The 27,959-nt window shown below is 30.4% G+C and overlaps 3 protein-coding genes across 4 annotated transcripts; 1 reads left to right on the top strand and 2 right to left on the bottom strand.

Moving 5' to 3' along the window:
* Nucleotides 1–34: 34 nt before the first annotated feature.
* LOC134832839 (nuclear pore membrane glycoprotein 210) lies at nucleotides 35–11,437 on the top strand. Of its 2 annotated transcripts, none has more exons than XM_063847030.1 (7): nucleotides 35–308; nucleotides 372–1,482; nucleotides 5,856–7,226; nucleotides 7,289–7,921; nucleotides 8,880–9,656; nucleotides 9,720–11,124; nucleotides 11,181–11,437. In XM_063847030.1, exons 1-7 carry the CDS (start codon nucleotides 154–156, stop codon nucleotides 11,375–11,377), a joined length of 5,649 nt encoding a protein of 1,882 aa, XP_063703100.1. In that variant the 5' UTR covers nucleotides 35–153; the 3' UTR covers nucleotides 11,378–11,437. The 2 variants fall into 2 exon arrangements, with proteins under 2 accessions (XP_063703100.1, XP_063703101.1); XM_063847031.1 differs by having other exon boundaries at nucleotides 207–312.
* Nucleotides 2,347–5,192, bottom strand: LOC134832840 (proton-coupled amino acid transporter-like protein CG1139). The gene is made up of 5 exons (XM_063847032.1): nucleotides 4,605–5,192; nucleotides 3,736–3,886; nucleotides 2,960–3,621; nucleotides 2,730–2,902; nucleotides 2,347–2,664 (listed from the first exon to the last, which is right to left on the bottom strand). The coding sequence occupies exons 1-5, from the start codon at nucleotides 4,847–4,849 to the stop codon at nucleotides 2,414–2,416; spliced, it is 1,482 nt and encodes a 493-aa protein (XP_063703102.1). The 5' UTR covers nucleotides 4,850–5,192; the 3' UTR covers nucleotides 2,347–2,413.
* Nucleotides 11,438–15,039: 3,602 nt separating the features above from the next.
* On the bottom strand, nucleotides 15,040–15,822 carry LOC134828751 (craniofacial development protein 2-like). The gene has a single exon (XM_063841738.1). The coding sequence runs from the start codon at nucleotides 15,820–15,822 to the stop codon at nucleotides 15,040–15,042; it is 783 nt and encodes a 260-aa protein (XP_063697808.1).
* Between the last annotated feature and the right edge of the window lie 12,137 nt (nucleotides 15,823–27,959).

Genomic DNA, 27,959 nt, shown 5'->3' with positions numbered 1-27,959 from the left:
TTAGCGGTTATTTCCAAAGCCGAACAAAGTATTCAAAAGCTACATAACTTTTATATATTTATTATAAAAAAATAAAATATTACACTACATTAATAATATTTTTCATAAACAATACATATTTAAAATCGTTTCGATATCGTTTTTTTTTTCAGAATGGAATGGCTGCGATTTATAGCAGTCATTTTTGTTTTCAATTTAACACAAATCGAATGTAATAAGCTAAATTTTCCACGAATACTTTTACCAATCTTTGATGAACTGCATATAAATTTTACAATTGAAGTCACTGAAAAGGGATGTTTTAAATGGCAAGTAAATTACCAATTGTCTAATAAACTCAAATGTATTTAACAGTTTAAAACCCTACTTAGGTCGACATCACGCATGGATTTAATTCTTCTTACACCAATTTATGATTCAAAATCAGATTGCACATTCAAAGCGATTGTTTCAACAATTTCAACAGAAAAACATCGAAATACAGCTGTTGTTCTGGCGGAAGATCTTTTAAATGGAGAAATTTTACGATGTGATATAATTCTAGATGTTATTCATGACTTGGGAGTCTTGACAACTACAAGGGAATTATTTTTGGAAGAAGCTCCAGAAACATTTGAACTGTGGGCTCAAGATTCACAAGGCAATGCATTTACTACTCTTGAAGGTATTGAATTCAATTGGGAAATTACAACACAAAAGAATCAAAATGCTGATAATCTATCGCATGAAATTAACACTTGGGATCACGTGCTGCGATTTATACCATTTAGTGAAAGTAAATATCACGAAACACCAAAATCTTTACATACATTTGAGCAACTTGGTAAAAAAGGTTATATGGTATTACTAGAAGGTATCAATTCTGGGACAGCACAAGTAAAAGTAAATTTGCCATATAAAGAATATGAACATGTATCTGAAGTCACTGTTGATATTGTTGTACTTGCTAATTTATTGTTAGATCCGCTTGATATCAATATTCTCATTGGAGATCAAATAGCATTCAAAGTACTGCAACTAAAACAGGGAAAGGTGCAAGAAATTTCTCTAAATAATCAATATTATTTAGAAATAGAGGATATTAATACCGCAAATGTAAATGGAAAAATAGTGACTGGTACAAACCTTGGAAAAACGTATGTTGTACTTAAAGATCGCAATGTACCACTTGAACAATACTCAAAAATACATAATGGATCACCATTGCCTAAAGCATCTATCTCAGTTGTATTGCCTTATAAGCTTTCTTTAAGCTTATTACCACACTACAATTTCCTTACTATAGTTAATGAGAAGCATACTATTGTTATAGATTTATATACAAAAAATGATCAAAAAATATCAATTGGTAGAAATTATAAGTTTGACTGTTCATTCAATGAAACGATTTTTAAAAAGGAGAGAGAAAATTCTCAAGGAAATTACATAAATGGCATTGCAATCAAAGAAGGAATTACAACAATCAATGCATTTTTCAAAAAGGTAGGAAATTTTTCAATCTTTGTTTACAATTATAAAAACTCTCCAAAATTACCACCCATTATAAAGTTTCGTTTGTAAAAAAACTATCCTTCTATACCTTATACCTAATTATACCTAATTGTAGCGAAACTGCTACTTAGACTTCAGAATCGGATACTCAAAATCCGAGTACCCGGTTATTTTTAAGTACTCAGGAAGCGGAATAAAAAATTAAAAAATTCATGAAAATGATAGAAAAAAACCCTTTTTTAAAAGAACCCTTTCATTTTATAAAAAAATATGTGCAGAATCGTTGCAAAATGCCTTTTTTATAAAAATTATCAGTAGTTAATGCTCAAACTTTAAGTTTGGGGAAATTTTTATTTCATTTACTAAAAGGTTTATAAATATAAAAAATTGTTATATTTTCAAAGCAATGTTTTATAAATTTTATAATTCTCTTATAATTCTTAATTTTTCAGATTTTGAATGCCATAATAAGTTTTTGGGAAATTATTTTCTCCAAAACTTCGATGATTTTATTCGTTATTTAAACAATTTTGCCTTTTCAAAAGGATTCAATTCAGAGGGTTTATGTTAATTTTTTCTAGAGTTCAGTATTAATTTCCATCTCAATTACCAATTTTCCATAAAGCCATCGTATTTTTTTTTGTTTCTTTTGAAAAACCATTATAAAAACCAACAAAATTTAAAGCATTTGTAGTTTAAATAAAGCATAGTATTTACGTCAAAATTTTACAAGATACTCGGAATCGGGTACCTGGGTACTCGCAATTTTTCAATTCGATTCGTAAAAACTGTCGAGTAATTGAAGTCTCTAGGAACTGCAATAAAAAAATAGAATGTTACTTTGAAATATCATATTATTACACACCACTTATTTACACATTTATAAAAATATTTAAATTTATCTTGTTATTATTGTATCGAATTATTTTGCTGAAAACTCATTAAAGATTCCTCTGAGACTTTCATAAGTACCAGTAGCAAATCCCAACATTCCAACCAAAAGAATCATCAAATTTATTACAAACTTTGATAATGATAGTCCTTTTTGTTGGCGTGAATAAGCGATTACGAATTCGCACACAGGGGGAAAAACTAAAGCCAAACCTGCACCACAAAGAGCTCCAACCAAAGAGATAAACATTCCTAAATTTGGCACGGCTTCAGCAATACAAACTATGTTTTGGCAAAAAATAAAAAAAAAAAATAAAAAATAAAATAAAAAATAAGTAAACGCTTACATGTCAATAATACAAATGTAGTTCTGAACGCCATCTCTTTAAAAATCAAATGTTTTGAAATACTGCAGTATTTTACAACTGTTGGCCACATTATTTGTATTGCAATAAAAAATTGCAACGGATATGTTAACATGATGGCCGCAGAAATAGATGATTTAACAAGAAGTGAAAGACTGAGATAAAAAAAAACTATAAATGTAAATAAAAAAAAAAACATTTTTTAAACTTACATTTCATTTTTTGGTAAATTTAAAGTCAAACTACCAGCAGTATCATCTCCATATTTTAAATAACCTAAAAAACCTATTCCTGTATACATGGATATTACACAAACCATGCCAATGTTAAGAACTCCCCAAAGACGATCGAAGTTTTCTTGTTTTTTCATTTGATTTTTTAGGGGCAGGACTAAACCTATTCCCTCAAAAGCAAATATAGCTGTTCCAAAAAATAAAGGAAGTTGCTCATACGAAGAAAAAAGCTCCCTATCTTTCACACTCGGTAAATCTTGTACTGAGTAAAATATGACAAACGCTAAGCCACTGATCATGCAAACGTTTGCAACTGTTGAAAAAGGTACAAGATATTTTAAATTTGTTATGAGGCACGGTATCCATATTGGAATTAAAAATATGAGCATTAATATTTGAACAGAAAGATAGATTCCAAAATACTCGAAAATTTGTTGAACATTTGATCCGACAAAAACAAAATAAACACAACAAAACCCTAGCTGAGTTATACAGAGAAACAAGTTTACAAGTTGATGCATAAATTTTGAGTATTTTTGAAGTTTATGAGGACCATTTTCAAAACATTTTGCAACTGTTTCTGCGTAATCTAAAGAAGTGTTCAATTTACACTTCTCCTGGATATGCCTTGAACAATTAATCTGAAGAAGAAAAATATATATTATTATTATTATTGTTATTTTAACTTTTAATAGATTTTATTTAACAACTACATATATTTTTTTTATTAAATTTTAATTTTTTTCTAAACTTACCAAAATATGCATATTATATGTACAAATTAATCCCAAGAAAATGGTTAAACACGGGGAAACTAAAAGGCCCCCATTACGAAAAGCGTCACCCATTGCGAAAATACCAGTTCCAACATTTCCTTTAAAAAGGTGCATCAAAGTTTCTACATATCTGAGAATGATAATTTTTTTTCAACAAAATTATTTTATCAGATTTGTTTCTAGTAGAAAGTACATAATTTAATTTGATTCAGCAAATTATCTTTAATTATTTATCTTTAATTATTATCTTAAATTATTTTTAATTATCAATTTATTTGAAAAAATACATGAAATTTTTTTGATGACATTTTTAGTTTTTTTTTTTATTTATTTTACCCCATAGAATTTTCAAACGGGGCATCGGACTTTTTTTTTACTTTTTTTTTTATTTTTTACAGCCTAACTGCATTTCAAAATCTTGAAGGGAGAACAAATATGTAAATTAATTAAATAGTTAAAATCGTAAAGCTGAATATGAGTTCCTTAGTGTTTTTGAGGTGATTAATCTGATGATTAATTTTTTTAATGAATTTCCCTCGGAAAACTTTTGTTTAATATTGAATAATTCTTTAAAAATATGTCGTTGAATTAATGTATATTGATAAAGTTTTTATTTTACGGCAACTTTTTTCAAATACAATTTAATAATTTCAAAAAGTTTTTGTTTGTCATTTGAAAAAATTATTATAAAAGTATTTAAAAACTTATGTACATTATACATAGTTTATGGGAAGCAACGCGAAACAATTTAATTTTTTGGGACACCTTAATTGAAAAAGTATAGCTATTCAGTTACAGCAAGGTTCATAATACCTACATAATTCGTAACAGCAAAGGTAAAAACTTACGAGGTTTTATGCTTAAAATGAAGTTCACCGGTTACGTTCATTTCTGATGAGTTATTACAATCCTTTGTACTAAATTCCTTTTCCAATTGATTATTGAAGTCTTCTTCATTTTCAGTATTAATTTTAAATGTTGAATTTTTTGAAAAATTAGTTCGTATCATAATGGTTTCTTTCTGTTCCGATAAGGAAGAAACTGAACTTTGTTCGTGGTTTATTGAATTATTGACTTTCGGACTGTTTGCCATGTTGAAATCTTTACTTACAAGTACTTTATCTTTAAAAGCTATACAGATATTTTATGAATTATAAAGAACTAAAGGATTAACTTGATAAAAGTTTATCTGGATGATTAAGCAGCTCGCATGTATTTACTACAACCACTTCGATATATGTAGATGGAACATATAAATCTTTGATTTTCGTAAATGATCATCTAATTTGTTCCTTTAACTTGTTCCTTTGCTTGGCCAAACCAGTTCTTTGTATATTGTAGGGTCGAATGCAGTTGTAAAAAAATTGACCTTGGAAATTCATATAACAAAATGCATCTAAAAATCCATTTTTGAATGTTTGTGTTTTTAAATTTATTTTTATTTTGTTTTATTTACTTTGTATTATTACTTAAGTATTTTTCTATTTAAGCTTTAACTCTTTTTTTATTTTACTGAAATAATGGATTTGTAAAAAATAGTATACATTTAAATTAATAGTAACAAATACTTCTTGATACATTGAATGATTAAGTGGTTATGATCAACGACTCACTATTGACATACATAAAAATTCAATTTGCAATTTCATTTATCGTAGCTATTTGTCAATACATATACCTATATGTATTATATTAGTAATATAAGTTAGCGGTGTATTAATAGATATATTGGCTATACGTTTGTAACAACTGAGCAAATAAAAATCAATGTATTTCTTATCAAAATAAATCATCATTTTTTTTTGGCATTAAACGAACATATCAAATTATAATGATTATGTATATGTTTTAATGCTTTTGTATTATAATGGTGTTTGTCTGTAATTCTGTCATCGTGTCACGCTAGTTCTCTACTTCCCTCAATGTTTCCTTCTTCTGATAAAAATTTGAAAATATTTAATTTTTTAAGGCTCTTTTTCATAAAAAGCATTGTATGTATACAGATTTACTACTTTTACTACTTCCTATATTTTTTGAATTAAAAATAAAAATTATTTTTACTTAAAAAGCATATATTTCTTCACTATTTTTCTTTACAGTTTGATCTAAGTACAACTGCTGAATTACGAGTGCTAAAGGAACTAGAAATTTCACCTAAAAAAATAATTCTACCAATTAGTATTGCCTCAAATCAACCACAGAAAATACAATTTTTTGCAACTGGTGGAGATGGATTTTATACATGGAGCACGTTAAATACTAAATTACTATTGATTAGCCAAACAGGTTTGGCCGAAACTCAATACGAAAGTTTAGAAATGATTTCTGAAAATTCTGTTAACAAAGAAAGTAATTTAGAGGGAGTCACGTCTGTAATCGTCTCACTTACACGAAATAAAAAAATTAAAAAGGAAGCCGAAGTTCAGTTTTACCCACCGGAAAAATTAAAGATCGTGAAATATAATTTTGAAACATCAGTTGGAGATTATGTTATACTACATATAGCCATTTATTCACAAATCAATGGGTCATTGGTAGCATATACAGCTTGTGATACTGTTAATTTGGATATAGAATTTTCAAATGAAATATTCAATGAGGATTTGAATACTTCTAGAAAATCTGAAGTTAAGGACTCGTGTAGAAAAATCTACTTAAAGGCCATGTCAACTGGATCAACTAATTTAAAAGTTAGTTATCCATTTTCAGGAAAAGTGTTTTCAGATGAAGTGTTCCTTGTCACTTTTGATAAATTAGCTATACTTAATCCACTTGAAAACGAAATAGTTCTCCCAATCGGTGCTTCTAGAAATGTTTTTTATCAGAATGGATCCCGAAAGATAATGAACTCTGAAGCAGAACTTATAAAACGAATAACATTTGATAAAGAATACATATCAGCATTTGAGGTTGAAAATAAAGTTTCGGAAAATATAGTCATTTACAATATTTTATGTAAAAAGGTTGGTGATCAAGAAATTTTCATCGACATTCACAATGAATTGAATTCTCTAGATGTTGTTCCGTACATCAAAAGTTTTAAAACAAAAGTATTTTGTGTAAAACCAAGATTTTTGACTCTTCATACGATAGAGAAGTTAAAAACAGAGTGTCCATTAAAGACACAAGATACTCAATTATATCTGCAAACAGCAAATGATCATATCGAAATAGAAATTGAAGTAAAAGATGCACAAAAACGAAAACTGCAAAACATTTCGTCTATTGATATTGCTTGGAAATTTGTACAAAATGATGACAGAAGTATTGCAGAGAATATTAAATTTAATCAGCGAGAAGCTGTTGAAATATTAGAAGGAGTTGCTGTACCAAAACAAAACACTTTGACAGTAATAATTAACGAAGTTTTTTCAGTGGTAAAAGTCAAGGGTATCATAACACAGTATGATGAAAAAATTTTAAAATATTATATGATTGAACCAGAAGAGCCAAATTTCGGAATTTCCAAAGTAAGTATAAATATAAAAAATTTTCTTTTTTTTATATTTATTTTATTCATTATATATTCAAGTCTCAGAGTGGCAAATTGGTAAAACCGTTAATAGAGAATGAGTTGCATATTTTATCAGTTGAAAAAACTCTTTTAGCGTTTGCATCTATGTCCATCTTTTTACCAATTAAAAAAGCAGAACGTGTAAAACTTACTCAAGGTAGTGGATTTTATAATATTAATGACAATCCATCCGAAATAATTGATGTAAAATTTGATGAAGAAACGAGGGAACTTGTAATTTTACCGCTAAAAGTAGGACAAACATCAGTAACAATTGAGGATCAATGTTTATCATTTGAACCGTCGACCATTATAATATCAGTTGTAGTTATTGGCAAAATTGAAGTACAGTCCCTTAATCGTATCGAAAAGACAAAGTCTATTGAAGCTCTCGTTAAAATCTATGACTCAAATGGAAATCTATTTAAAATTGATATTGACCACATGGAATCATATCAAGTCAAATTGGACACAGAAGATTCAAATTTATTGAGTATTAAATTAGGACATCAACAAAATTTAAAAGATGGTGAAATCAGGTTTATTCTAACTGGATTGGAGTTAGGTGAAACGAAAATTATAGCAAGCAGCAAAAATAAATACAGTGAATATGACGAAGAAAGAATAGTTAGTTCATCAATATCTATTCAGGTACGTAAAGCACTAAAAAACTTTAATCACTTTTCACAATCTACAATCCCTTATTATGATAGTAAACAAGCGCGCTTCCAACTGGGATAACGTTGGCTTCACTTGTTATGTTTAACGTCGACTTCTGACGGAGTTGTAGTTTAGGAGTATTTTAAAAGACCTTTTATTTAAATGTACCTAATTGTATTTATTTCTTTTCACCTAAACATTTATAAGTAATTACTACTCCAAGTATAAAACTCAACTAACTCTTTCTTCGTGTATTCGTGGTTTATATTCTAAAAACTTAACGAAAGTATGTCTATTGTCAACAAAGACTTTCATTATGTTTTAGAAAAGTAATTAAAAAATCGTAAAAGTGTATCATGATTCATCGATACGCAATGATCGACAAGGCGCTAAACACTTTAAGACCGGCAACTCGAAAAGTAAGAAAACGGACCAAGTTTTACGTGACAAGCAAATGGAATGTGACTCACGGCACATACAATAGTATCGCAATACGCTATAATACTTCAGCTTTATTTTAACTTTAAACGACTTATAAACTAAATGTTTTACAATTAATATAGCTATTTATATTTAATATACATGGTGCATTCCATTCTAAAAAATACCGAAATCCCGGGTTTTAAATTTACCTATAAAAGTACAGGTTTTATTACCTTATCTTGATGTCCATCCGAAAATAAGAAACTTTTGCTAAGACAACATTTATTTTCGACTGATGGACAGTTTTTTATTTCTACTACTTGTTTATGGAAAAATCGGTAAAAATGAAAACAGTGATTTTGGTATTTTTTTAGAATGGAATGCACCACATACTTTAAAACAAATTTTTTGAACTGATTTTAATAAAAATTTTGATAGTTTTAGTAATTCTTCTAACAATGTCCATTAAAAATATGCTGCAATAAAGCTACTGAACTTTATTTGTTTAAACTTGATTTCGTTCTAGGTGTTCCCTCCGTTAACAATTCTACCAAAAAATATCACAATATATGAAGGCAGTTCGATACAATTATACTCTAAAGGAGGACCATATCCTGATGTTGATGTGATTTATATTGTAAAAAATAATCAAATCGCTTTTATTAACTCAACAGTTGTATACGGGCTTAAAGTTGGTCATACTCAAATTATAGGAAAATGTATAGATAAAAACGATATGAGTAATGATAAAGTAAAATATTCAGAAGATTATGTGAATTTATATGTTATTCCATTTGATGGTATAACAATTAGAACACCTATTTTACGGATCAAAAGCGGTGCCACGGTGCCGGCAACAATCTGGGGATTACCTAATATCTCACCATTGGTTTTAGGATCATTACCTTCATTAGAAATAAATTGGTCGACAAATCAACCTAAAATAATTGAAATTAAAGGAGTATTTTCTCAATTTGGAGCACAACAAAACAAAATGAAAACAATATCCGTGAGAATAAATGCGTTGACCTCAGGAAAGGCACAGTTACAAGCAATTGTTTCATCAAACGGTCGTAAATTTACTGCGCATGTAGATATAACCGTCTTTAAGATACTTGAGCTTGAAACGCCAAAGAAAGTAACATATGATCCAATAATAATTCCTCCTATGGCTTCAGTACATCTAAAAACAAACTTAAATGATGCAATTTTTTTGCTTGATCAACAAAATAACAGTTTCATACAAGTAACAAAAGAAGGAGTTGTGACATCCATGGTAAACAATGGAAGGAGTGAAGTTATAGTAAGCTTTATTAAAATTTTATTTCTAAACTTTACATTAACTTTGATTTTTTTTTTGTTTAAGGCACAATCTGTGGATCAAACACTTTTAATACCTATTGAAGTAAAAAATGTTCATTATATACTTATACAACCATATGAGGCACAATTGAAAAACGTTGAACAATATATTCCTATAGGATTAAACATAGGAATGAGAGTATCTTTACATGACAATATTGGTAACGAATTCGCTCATACATTTGAGAATATACATGCGTTATCTCACCGTTTGTCGAACAAGGACCTTGGAAATGTTCGTATTGATCATTTTAACTTGAAAGCTAAGTTCACCTACACATCTTCGAATGTTTTATCCGTATATTTGAAAGATCAAAATGAAGTAAAGTACCCAGATGACTATATTCACTTGATTGTCAATGAATCAAATACATTATATCCAAAGCAAAGAGAATTTTCAGTGGGTGATATAATATGCTTTGACTCCCCCTTAGCAGGATCATTAAAATGGCATAGTCAAGATCCTGATTCGATTTCGGTTATCGCTGAGACAGGAGTGGCTCATGTGCACACTGCAAAAAATACCGAAGTAATAATTACTCATAGTGGAGACTCACAGTTTTCATACTTTGAATTTGGATTGTTTATCAAAGAATTAGACAAAATTGAGTTTATAAAAAAAAATGATATATTTAATGGCGAACGATATTTCGGAAAACTTGTTCTTAAAAATCATTTACAGTTAGAAAAGAATATGAATGTGTTTGGTAAAAATTTATCAGAATGTCTTAATAAGATTCAAACTGGGTCCAATGTAGATCTTTTTACCTGTCATTTATCCATTGAGCAACATTCATTCCGCCACGTCTTGAAGAGTTTCCATTCATTTCCTATGTTTGATATCAAAACTGGTGTGTATGGTTGTGTCATAGATACAATTGAGCTACTTGGAGATTTAAAAACCATTATAAAAACTGCAGACTTAGGTTTAATTCTAGAAGCACGTTTATCGAATGGAATAAAAGACATTGCAACATTGAAATTTGTGCCTGCTATTTCAATATCACCAGAAATTATATCAATTGAACAACTAGAAAAAAAAATAATTACAATCACTGGTATGGAAAAAATAATTCAGAAAGTAGAAGTTCTTTCTAGTCATCCAAATGACTTAGAGATTACTTTATTCTCCAAAACAGAATATACCAGGAACTATCGTGCACGCTTAATAAGACCAAATGATAATATGCACATCATTATTAAATCTTTTATGACACATCAACATATTGAAATACCCATAGTTTCTACAAACTATGTACAACAATGCTCAAGCCAGCCAATGAACCACATTTCACATTTGCTTATAAATGTAGTTTCAAATTTGGGAAGCTTTGTCACAGCAATAGTATTAATCGGAGCTGTTGCATGGATTTTGCAGAGTTGGCAACAAAAGAATAGCAAAATTATCAGTGAGTATAATTTAATTCGTCTAATAGCATTTAATTCGCATTTCACATATTTTTAGATGTTTCACCTTTCAAAATGGATCAATATGACCCAGAGCCATTGAATAAAAGTATGAACTCGTCCTCTTTACTTCAAAAAACATCACCATATCAAACAAATGAAACAGTTAAATTTGCCAACACAAGTATGTCTCCAGTGTATGGTGATACTGCTTTGTTTTCTCCCCAAAAAAGAACTTATCGAAGATTGTTATAGCTGAACATTCAAACTTAAAATTTTTCAATTGAAAATAAATACATATTTGTTTGTAGTGAAATACACCAAAGTTCATTTTGCTTAAAAGTTAGTGTGCTCGCTCCAAACCTTTTGAAATACTTATCCCAAATTTTTTTTTCTAAAATTAAACCATTTTCAAGGTATAATTTTGATATTTGCTAATTAAAAAAATAATAGGGTAAAATCAGGCTTGTATGATTTAAATCAAAGATTTTAAAATCAAATCATGATTTGATTTTTTCGATGCATCAAATCAAATCAAAAAAATTTCAGTTTTGAATGATTTGCAAATCAAATCTTTTTTGATTTGATTTGATGCATCGAAAAAATCAAATCATGATTTGATTTTCAAATCTTTGATTTAAATCATACAAGCCTAGGTAAAATTATATTATTATAGATCCTTTATATACTGTCACTATCGGGTATGTTTGTCAGTTGGAACCGATTTTACGGCTTTCCTGTAACAGATAGAAGGTTCATTTGTTCTACAGGTCATGCTTATTTTGCATTGGGCAGGTCTCATTTGTGGATCCAAATGCACAAAAAATTTTCCCCATATAAGAGTTCGAAATTAAAACGAAAAATAAACGGAAAATTCAAATTTAAACAGAATCCCAGTGCAAATTTCAAAAATCTAATGATGCAGAAATGACGCACAACATTGCCATACATCACTTTTATCCCACGGTTCTCTAAAATGGACCTCCCATACAAATGATACTTCTTAACCCTTGGCGGTCACTACAATGAATTTTCTGAGGGTCATTTTTTTAGTTTTTCTTCTTTGACAACACTAAAAAGTAATAAATAAAAATATATATTTAAAAAAATGTATTAAAAATATATTTAAAAAAATATATTAAAAAAAAAAATATTTAAAAAAATAAATTAAAAAAAAAATAGAAAAAATATATGACGAATTCCACGTGAGATGAACTCTCTCTTTACTATGCTTTATTTTCCCATAAAAATATAATGTTTAAATTAAAAAAAAAATTAAATTTAAACTGGGGTAGCTGTACGTTGTGCACGTGAACGCAAGTTCCAAATACGTCTGTTTTCTGCTGAATTACTATCCAAATTTACTGCCTCGGCTTTCTTCTTACAGTTTGACCACCAAGTGTCTTTTGGCCTTCCGCGACGTCTTATTTTCTCTGGTATTTCAAGAGCCTTTTTTGTCGGATGATTGTCGTCTCGTCGAAGTACGTGTCCGTACCAGCGGAGTTGCCTTTCGTTGGCTTTGGCTTCTATTTTTTCCTTGATTCCAAGACTTCCATGAACAAATTTAGTAGGAATCTTATCCAAAAGCGTTACTCCGCCAGACCAACGAAGCATTTTATTTTCCGTTACTTGTAAACGATTGTCGTGTGTTTTTTGACGAGTCCAACTTTCGCTCCCGTAAAGTAGTACTGGTCTTATGATCGTATTATACACTTTTCCCTTCAACTTCACTGGAAATCTTTTGTCGCATAAAACTCCTGTCAAACTCCTCCATTTGAGCCACGCTGATTGTATGCGTTGTTCAACTGCTTCGTCACATCTTCCGTCTTTGGAGATAACAGAACCAAGATATGTGAACGAGTCAACGCGATTGAGCGGCACGGAGTCGAGATAAATTGTGTTTTCAGGACCAAACAATGAGCTCTCTGCAAATTGTAAGTGCATGTACTCAGTTTTCTTGCGACTTATACGCAATCCATTTGTTTCCAGAGCTTCACGCCATTTTTCCAAACATTCCTCAAGTTTTTCACGAGATTTTGACACCAGAACAATGTCGTCTGCAAATATGAGAGACCATTCTGTGATGTTCATCAGATGCGCCGTAAGATAGTTAAGAACAAGTATAAATAGCAGTGGACTTAGTTTGGAGCCTTGGCTAACTCCAACTAAAACAGTAAAATATTCTGTCATTCCAGCAGTGCATTTAATACAGGTCTTTCGTCCTTCATACATGTCCATAACAATGCGTACATAATGTTCAGGCACGTCATGTGCACGCAACGCATCCCATATCAAGCTGTTTGGAACGCGATCAAACGCTTTTTCTAAGTCCAAAAATGCGAGATGAAGGTCTTCTTTATTGTCTCTTGATTTCTTTTGTCTTCTTGATTTGTTTCTTGATTTCTGAATCGCATCCGTTGTGGACTTGCCTGACACAAAACCACATTGATTGTCATGAATTTGTACAATTTGCTTGAAAATAGTGTCGAATATGCTCTCGAAGATTTTAAATGTATGAGAAGCCAATGCAAGACCTCTGTAGTTATTGCAAAGGCTTGCATCCCCTTTTTGTTTGTAGAATGGCAAGAGAAAGGTAGCTCGAAAATCGTCAGGCATCGTTTGTCCATTCAATATTTTATTGAAAAGAACAGTCAACCATTCCTCGCCGACTTTTCCAATGATTTTCCAAAATTCGGCGGGTATTTCATCAGGCCCTGTTGATTTGTTGTTCTTCATTTTGCTGATCGATTCTCTTACTTGCGTGATGGTGATTTCAGTAACGGGATTCAGCGGCTGTGATATCACACGAGGAAACTCTTCATTGTAGAGCTTCTCGTAATATTCTTTCCAGCGCTCATTAATGGATGCATCGTCAGTCAAAATATTTCCAGCGTCATCTCGCACAAATTTGGCATTTATTATATCTTTGGCTTTCTTCTGTCGGTCACGCGCTATTTTGTAGATGTGTGTCCAACTCATCATAAAAATTTTGGGATGCTTCCTGAATGCTCTTAGCAACCGCTTATTTCGATTTTTGCTTTGCTCTCTTGTACAAGCGCTTCAATTGTGCGATTTCTTCATTTGTTCTTGTCGCATCTTGTTCTGCCAATTTCCAGTTTTTAAAGCATTTCTTTTTATTTAAGACTGCAACTTCAACGGTTGGATTCCAAAACCAGATGTCTCTGCCATCTTTTAAAGGGCCTTTAGAGACACCTAAAGAAGAAGAGGCAGAAGAAACACAGTTTTGTTGGAAATCCTTCCACATCTCATTTGGCGTCAGTTCAAGTAAAGTCTGTTTCTTCTCAGCTAGAAATTCCTGCATATTCTTGATGAATTCATTTGCACTGTTTTCCTTCAATTTGTGCCATCGCATTCTAGTAATAACTACTGAGATATCCTTTTTCTTGAATGTTCTTTGGATATTCATCTCGCCTATTAACAATCTATGTTGAGTAGCAATAGATTCGCCAAAAATGACTTTACAGTCACAAAACTGTTTTCGAAACTCCAAATCGCACAAAATACAGTAAAAATTCTATCATAGGGCACCCAAAATTCAAATGAGTGTACCAATAAGAGAATATTTATTCTCTAATAGGGCATATCAATATTCAGAAATTCATGCATTTTTCAAAGAAAATTCGTAAGAAATGTTGAATTTATAAATATTTTTGGAAATAATAAATTGGAATAATTTGGAAATTTATTGAGAAAATTCAAAATGATGAATTTCTTTGAATTTTTTTTAAATTTTTAACTTTTTGAAGTTTTTTTTCCTTAATTATCATATTTTAGACAATTTGAAACTTTTTTCCATTCAAAATTGTTAATTAAAACCCAAAATTTAATATTTCAATTGAAATTGTATAGAAAATCGATGTGCCCTATTAGAGAATATGCCCTAACTTAGAATTGCCCTATGATAGAATTTTCACTGTATAATCAATTTGAGTATTGTGCCTATCACTGCTGTATGTTATTAAATGCCTATTTTGTTTCGAAAAGAAGGTATTAACGATGGCAAGGTTGTGTGCTGTGGCATAATTCAAAATATCTTTTCCTTGTGCATTAATTTCACCATATCCAAAGCCACCATGGATAGGAGTTTGCAGAAGATTATTCTTACCAACATGACCGTTTAGATCAGATAAGATTATTTTCTTCTCATTCAAAGGAATATTTTCCATCAAACCTTCAAGGCACTGCCAAAACACAGCTTTTTCTTCAGCAGTACAACCTGTTTGCGGTCCATAAGCGCTAATTATATTCCATATTCCAAGTTTTGGAAGCGCTAACTTTATCATCATGATTCGGTCGTTCGTTCTGGTGACATTGATGATTTTTGTTGCCATGAAAGATGAAACAATAATGGCAACACCATTTCTTTTATTATTAGAACCGTTATACAGGAGCTTAAAGCCATGTGGGAGTGACTTTGATTTTTGACCTTTCCATTTGGTCTCTTGTAAACCCATGATGTCGATTCGGCGCCTCTGCATCAAATTTGCCAATTCAGAAGATTTTCCGGTAAGGGAACCAATGTTCCATGTGCTGAATCGTAATTTCATAAACTTCATGTTGCTCTCCCCTGGATAATGATGAGAGCTGGCACCAATATTTCTATTGGCCTCCGGATCACTAGCAGGTAATCCACGTCTAGTGCCGATCAGGGAGTTTATTCTTTCGTCGTGAACGTCCATAAAGTTTTTGGTGAAATTTTTGATGTCGATTTGATTTGGTCTACTTTTTCATGCCGACGACCGTCAGTCGCACAACCTGCATTTTAGTAAGGCTGCAGGAACCAAAGAAGATGTTATCAATTTTTCTTTTGTCAGGATCACCTCTTGATGTTGCGAATCGTATTTCCTGCACGTGACTTGTATTCATACTTCGTAAGGTGAAGAATTCCATTTTGCATCGGTAGAGTTCATATTGAACCGAAGCTCAATCGTCCCTCGAAAGGTTCTCTACCGAGACCACGTGAGATGAACCATGTTCAAAAATCATGTCTTCCGATTTTGATGAAACTTTGGGGGATGAAAGACCTATAAAAAATAAGAACTTTTGCGTTTTTAGATTTTATTACTTGAATATAAAGGATTTATTTTTTCATTCTACGTCATGTAATTATATTTATTCTGAAATAAATCCTTTATATTCAAGTTTTTGTTCTCAAAAATTTTGTAACTTTATTTACTTGGCAATTTTTCCGACTTTGTTACCACAAGGCTGTTGTTTATTCCTTTTTTGTTCGCTTTTTTTTGCTATTTTTTTCATTTGTATTTTTTTTTTATTTTTTTTTTACTTTGCGAATATAAATGATTTATTTTTGAAGTGGAAAACTTCTTGTATAACATATTTTTTTAATATATTGTTAATATATTTTTTAATATTTTTTTTTTAATTTATTTTTTTTAATACATAAAAAATACAGTAAAAAATCGATTGCCTTGGAATTTCTTCATCCTGAACAAATTCTAATCGGTCATTTTTACCGCATTTCGAAGAAAAATGCGGTATTACTCAGGGAAAGTCGTCCGTCTGGTGATGTGCACCATGTCGATGGTGTGCCGTACATGTCGTTGATGTGTCAGTTTGTCGTTGATGTGCTCATTTGTCGATGGTGTGTCAATATGATGTTGGCGTGGGCTATGTCGTCGTGTCAGTATGATGTAGGCGTGGGCTATGTCGTCGTGTCAGTATGATGTTGGCGTGGGCTATGTCGTCGTGTCAGTATGATGTAGGCGTGGGTTATGTCGTCGTGTCAGTATGATGTTGGCGTGGGTTATGTCGTCGTGTCAGTATGATGTTGGCGTGGGCTATGTCGTCGTGTCAGTATGATGTTGGCGTGGGCTATGTCGTCGTGTCAGTATGATGTTGGCGTGGGCTATGTCGTCGTGTCAGTATGATGTTGGCGTGGGCTATGTCGTCGTGTCAGTATGATGTTGGCGTGGGCTATGTCGTCGTGTCAGTATGATGTTGGCGTGGGCTATGTCGTCGTGTCAGTATGATGTTGGCGTGGGCTATGTCGTCGTGTCAGTATGATGTTGGCGTGGGCTATGTCGTCGTGTCAGTAGGATGTTGGCGTGGGCTATGTCGTCGTGTCAGTATGATGTTGGCGTGGGCTATGTCGTCGTGTCAGTATGATGTTGGCGTGGGCTATGTCGTCGTGTCAGTATGATGTTGGCGTGGGCTATGTCGTCGTGTCAGTATGATGTTGGCGTGGGCTATGTCGTCGTGTCAGTATGATGTTGGCGTGGGCTATGTCGTCGTGTCAGTAGGATGTTGGCGTGGGCTATGTCGTCGTGTCAGTATGATGTTGGCGTGGGCTATGTCGTCGTGTCAGTATGATGTTGGCGTGGGCTATGTCGTCGTGTCAGTATGATGTTGGCGTGGGCTATGTCGTCGTGTCATATGTATTTAAATTAATTTTTGGCCGAAAAAAGGCTTAGATTATTCTTTAAGCTTTAAAATGAATCTACTTTTTGAAAAAATGAGTGAGAACTTTTTGAGTTACGCAGGTTCAAAGTTAGCCAAAAAAATTTAGTTTTTGATCAATAACTTTGTCATTACAAAACGAAAATGATTTCTTTCTTCAGCAAATTTGTTTGTCTTTAAAAGACGCTTCCAACGAGTATTCGATCATTAAAATCGGACTTATAGTTAAAAAGATATGCACATTTGAAAATTTGACGCATAAAAAAGCGAGATATGCGCGAAAAACGCGAAAAAGCCTCCCACGGGTCAATGATGAGTCAGAACCAAAAATGACCGATTGGGATTTGTTCAGGATGACAAGCCTTATCCGTATACGAAATTTCAGCCAAATCGAATTTTTTACTCACATATTAAATAATTATGCCCTTCTAAATAATTCCGAAGTTTGAAAACACGAAATGCGGTAACTTTGTTCGTCGTGCTTCTGACGACGACTTTATATATTTTTTTATTCTAACTTAACTTCTAACCCGTAAGAGGCTTATTTGCATTTCTCTTTTTTTTACGCGTAAAATTTTCAAATGTAACGTTAGTCGTTATTCTTTTAGCTCTTCATATATTTTTAACTATCAATCTGATTTTATTAAAAAAATTCTTTTAGTCGTTAAAAGCGTCTAAAAAAGACAAACAAATAAATCATTTTCGACTTGAAATAACAAAGTTATTGGTCAAAAACTGAAAAAAAAAATTATGAATTATTTTTCAAAAAATCCACGTTCAGAAGGAAATGAAAAAATATATCGCTAATTTTTGTTGTAATTTTAAATGTTTTTTAACACCAAAATACTAGGTAATTTACACCACAAGAGTGGGCTTGTTGGAAAGGTCTTGGCAAGGGCTAAAAATCATGGAAGAAAATTTTTCCCCTTTTCTCGAAAAATGTTGGAAAATTTTTGAAAAATAGTTTTCAAAGGGAGGGTAAGGGGGCGACCTCGGGGCGTCCATCGGCGTCCATTTACTCAAAAGGAAGGTCTTTTTACGTACTATAAGACTGCATATTTAGATTTTCAAATTTTGGAGGTCCCTCGAACAACTTTTTTCAAATTTCGATGATTTTTGGGCCATTTTCCGGCTATAAGTTGGAAAATATTGATTTGCGAGCATATGTTTCATAGAGAAAAATAATGTACTTGAGAAGACAAATCATATGGGCAAAAAAATTTTTTTTAAATTTTTCGAACATTTTTGGGGGGAAAATTTTGAAATTTTTTTTTTCTCCAAAAATGTTAGTTGTCTCGTGTACATAACTTTTCTCCACTCTTTTGAATATACTGTACTCCTTTAGGAAGTTATGGCTGAAAAACGAAAAACCTTTATTTCCCCCCACACCCGATAGGGGGGGGGGGGGAATCGGAAAATCTAAAAACGCAAAAGTTCTAATTTTTTATAGGTCTTTCATCCCCCAAAGTTTCATCAAAATTGGAAGACATGATTTTTGAAAATCGTTCATCTCATGTGGAATTCGTCACCTAAAAATTGTCCCAACCAACACTATACAAAATCCATGTCTTGGAAGCCTGAAAAACTTCGAGGCATGAGGCGAGACACCGTAAAAATTTGAAAACAAAAAATTCTTGACCAAAAAAGGTTGTTGTTGTTGTTATCAAAAAATCTCTAAAAGTTGTCAAAAATCAGTTTTCAGATTTTCGGCTAATTCATAAGTATGATTTAAAAAAATAGGGGTTTTTAATATAAAATTATTATAAATTAATCAAAATACAAAAAAAATAATAAAATAAAATAATTTTTTTTAGCTTAAAAAGCTAAATTTTGTATACTTTCTGAAATATGTACATAAATTTTTGGACAATATAGATTTAAAATTAAAATCAATGGTTGTAATGAATTAAATATTGCTAAAATTAATAAAAATATTTAAAATAGCCATGTTTACATCATGAGGATCATTTTTTTCCATGAAAAATATGCTCGGAGACGCATCGTTCCCGACTTACAAAGTCACAACAGATAAAGTATGTACATAATAAAAAAGTAAAATTAATCAAGTAAATTTTTCGTGCAAATTTTACTGCACTTACTCAAATTCTCAATAAATATTTAAAAGTTTTAATAAAAAAAAACATTACATAAACAAAGTTAAATTGTTTAATAATGTTTAACTTAGGTAATTTGGAAAACTTCTTTGACATGCGTCGGATTCTCATTTAATAATATTTTTTTAACCAGTCCTCTCCCTACTGAATTTCCCCAATTTATTGTAACTCCGCCTTTTCTTCAACAACAATGGAGAACATCAAACTTTAAGCTTCAATAAATACATATTTGTACTCAAGAAAATCTATTTAATAATATTTTTAGTCAAAAACCTTATTAATAGATTTTCATTGGAAACATAATTGGTGAATAAGAAGTGGTAGCATAGCTCGAAGAGAAGACCTGTCAAATGGTATCAAAATTATCATTGTGTTTACAACAAAACGAGTAGCTATTTTTATTTGAATTTTTAGATTCTTAAGATTTTAAAATTAGGCAGTTAAATTTGCAAACACAAGTATGTCTGCTTTGTTTTCTCCCCAAAAAAGAACTTATCGAAGGTTATTATAGCTGAACATTCAAACTTAAAATTGAAAATAAATACATATTTGTAGTGAAATACAAAAAAGTTTTTTGCTAAAAAGTTTAGTGTGCCTGTTCCAAACTTTTTGAAATACTTATCCCAAAATTTTTTTTCAAAATTTGGGAAAATATTTTTTTTTTACCACTCTTAAACCATTTTTAAGGAATAATTTTGATATTTGCTAAATTAAAACTAAAAGTAAATACATTATTGAAGAATCAAATAGTAATTATTAATTATTTTAAGAATCAAAAAGTTAGGAGGTCAGAGTAATGATTATGGGAAAGCAAATATTTTTAATTTTATTCATCTTTTTCCAATTTTCAAAGAGATTTAATATTCAATAGACATTTTAGATACATTTTAGATCAACAATTGTAGACACATTTTTATTTTATATTATATATATTATTTTTATATTATATATAGCAAAGCAAATTCGAATTGTAGTATACTTTTCTACATAGTTTTTTTGCGTACCGAGTCGATGTTTGAACAAGTGAACAACTTAGGCGAAACAATGGTGCGGCGAGTGCGGAGTCCTCCGCTAACGCAAAAATGGAAAAAGGCGCATTTCCGGAGCAAAAATGTATTTAAAAAAAAAAACAAAGGACAAATATTTATTAATATTTTTCTTAATTTCATGTACTACTTTGTTTTCGGTGCATAAAAAAGGCACATTTTGTGATACATTATCGAGAAAACGTCGAAAAATTGTAAGAATTGTCAGAAATTGTGTAAACTTTCCAAAGAATTCCAATTCGAGTTGGGAAAAGTGTCGAAAAAAAGTATCGTTTTTTTCATAGCCGAGAATATTTCGAAAAAAATTAAATCAAAAGCGGACTGGGCAAAAAAATCGGCCCGCGCATTTTGTATTTTTACCGGCCCATTTTACGATTTTAAAAGATTTTTCGAAAAATCAGCCCAGAAATTCATATACATATTTTGCTAAAAATCCGCATAGGAATTTCGCATAGAAGGTCCGCTCAAGATATGAAGAATGAACAAAAACTTTAATATATTTACATTAGGCACCTATAGTATAATTTAAAAATAATCGAATTATGTTCACAAAGGATCTATGTAACAAACATATATTACAATTCAAATTTGCTTTGCTAATTCAAAGTACTTTATTTTTCTTTAGAACGGTAAGTTGTTACAATAGTAAATTTATTATTAATTTTAATAAAAAAAATCAAAACTACAAACTTATTTTTTACATATAGGGCTCTGAACAAATACCTATAAAAAAAATAGAGAAAGTAGTCGTCTAAACAACGACATACTAAACCGCATTTCGATGTTGCATATGTATCATTGTTTTTCGTACTCCTTATTCCAGATTTTCGTACTCCTCATTTCACGTTTTCATACCCCTCATTTAACATTTTTGTCACATTTTTGAACTAATGGGAACTATTTTTCACTATTGAGAACTAATGGGAACTTTTTTGCACTATTGGGAACTATAGGAACTATTTTGCACTATGGGAACTATTTGGAACCGATGGGAACTATTTTGCACTATTGGGAACTTGGGAACCGATGGGAACTATTTTGCACTATTGGGAACTAATGGGAACCATTTGGAACCATGAGAACTATTGGGAACAAAAAAACAGGTGACACACACACACACACACTGACACACGACAAGTCGAGTTTAAAACCGCATTTTTTCTTCGAAATGCGGTAATAAGTAGGAGGTAATGTAAATTATTTTGTAAAGTTGTTAGCAGAAGGCTTTAAATGTTTGTTGATGTGCCATTGTAAAAAATTTGTGTACATAAAACTTTAAGCATATCAAACAAGAATTTTTTTATAATCTTTAATTTAAAATAATTTTTTTAGGTATAGGGCTCCATCCATTTACGGCGTCGGATAAAAATGGACATTTTTTGACCCCCACCCCCCCTATAATCGGAAACCGTCGGAATTTAAAGACCCCCCTAATTTACGACGTACTTTTTGCAACATATACCCCCCCCCCTTTCAGGAAAAATTGTTTAAAATTTAGCTCAAATTTAAATAAAAATTTGGGAAAAATTGTACATGTTTACTCTGTAAGTTACAAAACAAAACAAAAAAGTTTGAAGCGCTTAAATATTTCTGAAAAACTGAGACAAAAAATCTTAACTATAAAGAATTTGTACGACGTCGTATTTTCCTTTTAACCCCCCCTCCCCCTACGTCGAAATCCATCGGAAACTCATGTACCCCCACCCCCCCTCAAACTTCCGACGCCGTAAATGGATGGCGCCAATAGGGTTTTAAGATACAGAAGGTATTGGTCACCGAATGCGGTACGTTAAAAATTTTTTTAATTAAATTAGATAAGGCAAGTGCAATTCCAAAAAATGGTTCACATTTTTTTGGACCTCAAAAAGTAAGGGAGTAATGAATAATGATAATGGAAAACAATAATATCAATGATTTTTCCATCTTTTTCACTATTTTTAAAAGGCTTTTATATTTATTAAAGTATTTAAAGACATTTTAGATCTTTTATTTTAAAATTTTGACAAATTTCGTTGACAAACGTCGTCCGTTCATCTGTGTGCCATTTTAATTTTTTATGAATTAGCAGGTTTAGCGAATAATTTTCAGTATGTTTAATTTGACAGCGTATTTAAAATAAAAAAAATTAGGTACCTGTTGGAAATTTAAATTAGTGTTCTTTCGTTGGAAAATGTTGTCGATGAAAATTAGTGGAAAACTTTGGGAAATTAAAAAATTTTCAAATGTTCAAGGGAGTCTCGCAAGTAGCATAATAATAGTATAATAGTGAAAATTGGTGTAAATTATCGGAAAACTCAAAAAGTTCATGATAAATCACGGAGCTGAAAACATTAAAATGCGGTTAAGTTATTCGTTATATAAACGAATGCAATTTAATCTAGTTTCAATTTGCATTTAGGCAGCTTTTAATGAAAATCAAAAATAAGGTCTGATGCTCCGAAGTAGAAAATCCAATGAAACAAAAAAAAAATAGAAAAAGTAGTCGTCTAAAGAACGACCTACTATACCGCATTTCGAGTGTTTGAGTGGGAACTAATGGGAACTATTTTACACTATTGGGAACTAAAAGGGACTATTTTGCACTATGGGAACTAAAGGGAACTATCAAACACTTATAAGAACTATTAGGAACAAAAAAAAATTTGGGGCACAGTGTTACTGACACACACACACACACGACAAGCCGAGTTTAATACCGCATTTTTTCTTCGAAATGCGGTAAAAACAACAAAATTGTTAAATAATGGTCAACTCTTGTTGAAGTTTTGTCAAATAGTATTTCAGTTTTTTTTTTATTTTGCCCCCTCCCCCACATTTTACTTTCAAAATTTTGGACTTTATTTTCATTTTCATAAAATAATTATTTCCCGGGCGAAAAGGATAAATCGCACAACTAACATTTTTAACAAACTGAGAAAAATCGATTTAAAGTTTTTTACGGTTTTTGAACTGTAAAAATTTTTTTAAAAACTATTTCTTCATTTTTAAACTTACAAAAGTAATAAATAATTGGCCACTAAAAACAATTTTTGTACAGAAAAATTTTTTATCTAATCTCTAAGGGGTAGTTTTGGGAAATTTTTTATTGAGAAAAAGGATAAATCGCACAATTGCACAAAATTCCATATAAAAATGAACAAAATTCCATATAAAAATGAGATTTTTCAACTCTTCCAATTTCAATATTTTTCCAAATTTTTTGGTTCAAGTTGACTTTTTATGTAATAACAGAGCATAAACAACACAAAAACATGAACAAAAAACGATTTGGAGAAATTTTTATATTTGACTTATTACCAATTTGTATGCATTTGTGCGATTTATCCTTTTCGTCTTTTCTTTCTATTGAAATAAAACTGGTATTTTTCAAAAATTTTTGAAAATCTCTCAATGTATCTTAAAATACTCGTCTTAAGGCATATTTTCTCATTCTTAACTCAATTTTGTCAAAAATGTCAGTTGTGCGATTTATCCTTTTCGCCCGGGATTTCATTTCACTTTCATTTCTGATCAATTTTTAGTAGAGATCCTACGCTTATGACTTTACAAACAATAAATAATTTTTTGATTAAACGGTAACATTTATTTTGAAAGATACATTAAACTGTCTAAGTAAAGCAAAATTCACTAGGATTAGGGTGCAATAGATAGGGTCGCTGCTTACCACGTGTGGCCAAAACCGTTTGCAATATCTATTTGACATTTACTTTACACTTTAAAAAGTCTTATAAATTATGACGCGTTAATAAAATATATTTATTATTGTATTATTATATTTTGATTACAACTTTTACTTTGATCACAAATTATATGTATTTGAATTGTGGTTTGAACTTATCAAAAATATAATGTATTTTCAAATAAAATGTTTGTAGAGCAAATATCGAAATTTAGATGTAATTTAATAAATGATATTTATTTATTGTGTGGATTATTTCCTTGAGCTATACAAATTGATTTTCCGGTAAAAAACGAAGATAAATGTTAACTTTAATTTTTAATATGTATAAGAATTAGTATTTATCGAAATAAGCTTTATTTTGTTCATAAAAAATAAAATTAATTAATAAAATAAATACTTCTCACCTATTAATATGTTTAGTATTTGAAAGATAAACTCACAAATATTTAGAATAGAACAATATATATTTTTTTTTAATTGAGGGCTCATCGCGACACCTGTTTTACAATTTCCCTCAAAATATAAGCAAGCAATGTGTGTCGAATTCAGAAAAACATGCATGACAAATTTTATTTATTCGGTAATTTATTAGGTATATGTATTACATAACAAAAGGGAATATGTTTAACTTATTAATGATTGTCATTGCATACTTTTACTTTTTTCTTTCCTTAAATTTGTTCATATTTTTACCGCATTTTGAAGAAAAAAAATGTGATCTTGTCGTCTGTGTGGCTAGACGTGGAAACTCCTTATCGGCTGTAGACTTTTCCCATTAAAATACATATATTTCACAATTTTGTACTCCTCATTTCACATTTTCGTACTCCTTATGATCCTTTTACAATTCCATACACCTCACAACTAGGAAGTACAAAAAAATTTGGGGCACACCAGAACACACACACAGAGACAAGTCGAGTTTAATATCGCATTTTTTCTTCGAAATGCTGTAGAAAACGAAAAACAGCAGAATTCGTGTTGGAGTTAACTGGCTTGTTAATACATATACTTAATGTTATTCTTATTTCTACAATGTCTCATGTCAAGTAAGTCATGTCATCATCAAGTCTCATCCTAAAACCTCAAGGTATTCCGCAAAATTCTATTCTGAATGAACTCTGGAACACTCTAGGACAATCCAAAGATACTTCGGGATACTCCGAAACACTATTAATTTTTTTCTTTGAAACAAGAATATTCAAAATAAAGATTTAATAACACATCAACCCTTACTTTGAACTCGTTTGCCACGTGACACTATAGTTTAATTTCAACCCTAACTAATAAATAAATATATAAGTTATTTTACACATATTTTGCCTATCATTAGGTTTGCTACATCTGTTTTGTGAAGGGATCTGAGGAAATACAAATTATTACACAACAAAAAAGGTCGCTGTTAGAGACAATTTCAGAAAATCTAAACAACGATTTTAAATAAAAAAATTGTGTTTCGAAAAATTTAGAAATTTAGTTTCTTACAGATGACGTTATTGAATATCGTACATATGCAATTTTGGAAAATTGAAAAAGAGCGACTGAAAATTTTTTACAGTGTTTGAGCTATCAAATTTGATTTTAGAATTTTTTTTATTTTCAAGTTTCTTAATATTTATTATTTGTATATTGAAACAATTTTTAGGCAATTATGCGATCTGGCGTATTTCAATAACACACATTTTTTTTTGTTAATCAAACATAAAAACTTTAGGTAGATACCAAATATTTTGTATGAAATAAAAAAAAAAATTGGGAGATTCGGCAAATCGTATAAATTTATAAATAATTTTATTTTTTTTAAAGTTTTGCGACACAAAGTATATTTAAAAAATTGAAAATCAAATAAAAACAAAACGATCGGCGGACAAAGCATTTTTACTCCCGATCTCCATTTTTGTTTAAACTCTCTTTCAATTATTTTTTTAATAACAAATATAAATAAACACACTATAGACATTGGGCACACCAACGACATTAAGCACAGTCGACTTTCCCTGAAATATGCCAGATTATTCTTCTAAATGCGGTAAAAATTGTATATACTATATATAAGCCAATATACAAGCTTATTGATTCTGCAGCCAACTACAGGCCACGTGTAATAAATATTTACAAACTGTTGATTCTTTGTTGGGTCTAAAATGTTCAATTCAGAATTTTTGTTTTGTTTTTTTCATTTGTCTAAATTTGACACGTAACTTGGAAAGGGTAGGTCATGGCTCAATGATGGCTCAAAAACTCCGATTGTAGTGTAAAACCGTAAGTTTTCTATGAAATGTACCTATTTTATTTTAATGTAAAAATACTAAAAAAAACCTGAAATCTCGTTTTGACATTTTTATAGAACTTGTAGAGAACTATAAATTTGAATAGATGTTCGTTAAGTACATAAAAAAGAATGAAATTGATAATGGCACCCTTAAAAACTTAAATCATTTAGTAAAAACTACGTTTTCTACTCAATTTCATACATTTTAAGAAATTTTCAAAAATATTTTAAAATATTTTTGTATTTAAAATAGTATCTTATGATAAAAATCTCTAAAAAAATATTTTTAAAAAAATTACTGAAATGATTTTTCAAAAAAAATTTGAAAGTTATTTTTATGATATTCATTTTTTTCAATTTTAAATAAAATGCTCTTAAATCAAATTCCAATATAACTGACATAAAAAATAACTGATTTGAATAAGAAATTTAAGTAAAAATTCAACAATTTTTATCGTTTCAACAAAAATTCTGCTGGAATTTCCAATAATGGTTGAATGTTTTTTTTTTCATTTTATATGAAAACCCCTATGTGCTCTTAATTGTTTTAGCCCTTCCAATGAAATTTCTTCGCTCCTAATTTTTTGAGAGATGTTGAAGATAGAGACTCCAATTACTCGACAATTTTTACTACCCGGTTTTCGAATCCGAAAATAGCGAGTACCCGGATACCCGATTCCGAATATCTCATAAAAAATGACGTGATTACATTACCACAAGCCTGTATGAAAATGTTTTTTTAAATAAAATATTTAAAATTTTGAGTTTTCTCAATGAAAAATTTGTGGATTTGATAAAATTATTAACATAATTGAGATTTAAATCAATAATAAGCAATGAGAGTAAAATTAAAAAATTTTTACTCAAATCTTTAAAAGCGAAATTTCTAAAACAATTGGGGTCCTCACAATGAAGTTTTGAAATTTACTTAAATTGGAATTGTTGAAAATTTCATAAGTGAGCGACTTAATAAAACTTATTTTTTTAGAATCACAATTCGACCCAATATCGTCATAAATGGTTCAAAAGTGCCAGCAAACCAAAAATAACTGAAAATTTAAACAATATTCGTTTGACAGCTCCTGTCAAAATTCAAAAAAATTGTCTTTTCAACAATTTCAATCGTTTCAACAAAATTTTTTGCTGTTGGATTTTCCAACAATTGTTGAAACGAAATCCCATACAAACTTTTCAACAATTCCAACAATTTCAATTCCAATTCCAACAGTTTCAACACTCATTGTGAGGACCCTAAATGACAAAATTATTAAAATTTTGTTGAAAA

The sequence above is a fragment of the Culicoides brevitarsis genome, chromosome 2 (genome assembly GCF_036172545.1).
Source record: "Culicoides brevitarsis isolate CSIRO-B50_1 chromosome 2, AGI_CSIRO_Cbre_v1, whole genome shotgun sequence".
NCBI lineage: Eukaryota > Metazoa > Arthropoda > Insecta > Diptera > Ceratopogonidae > Culicoides > Culicoides brevitarsis.
Note: the sequence above shows the minus strand (reverse complement) of the source record. Positions and strands in the feature narration are given on the sequence as shown.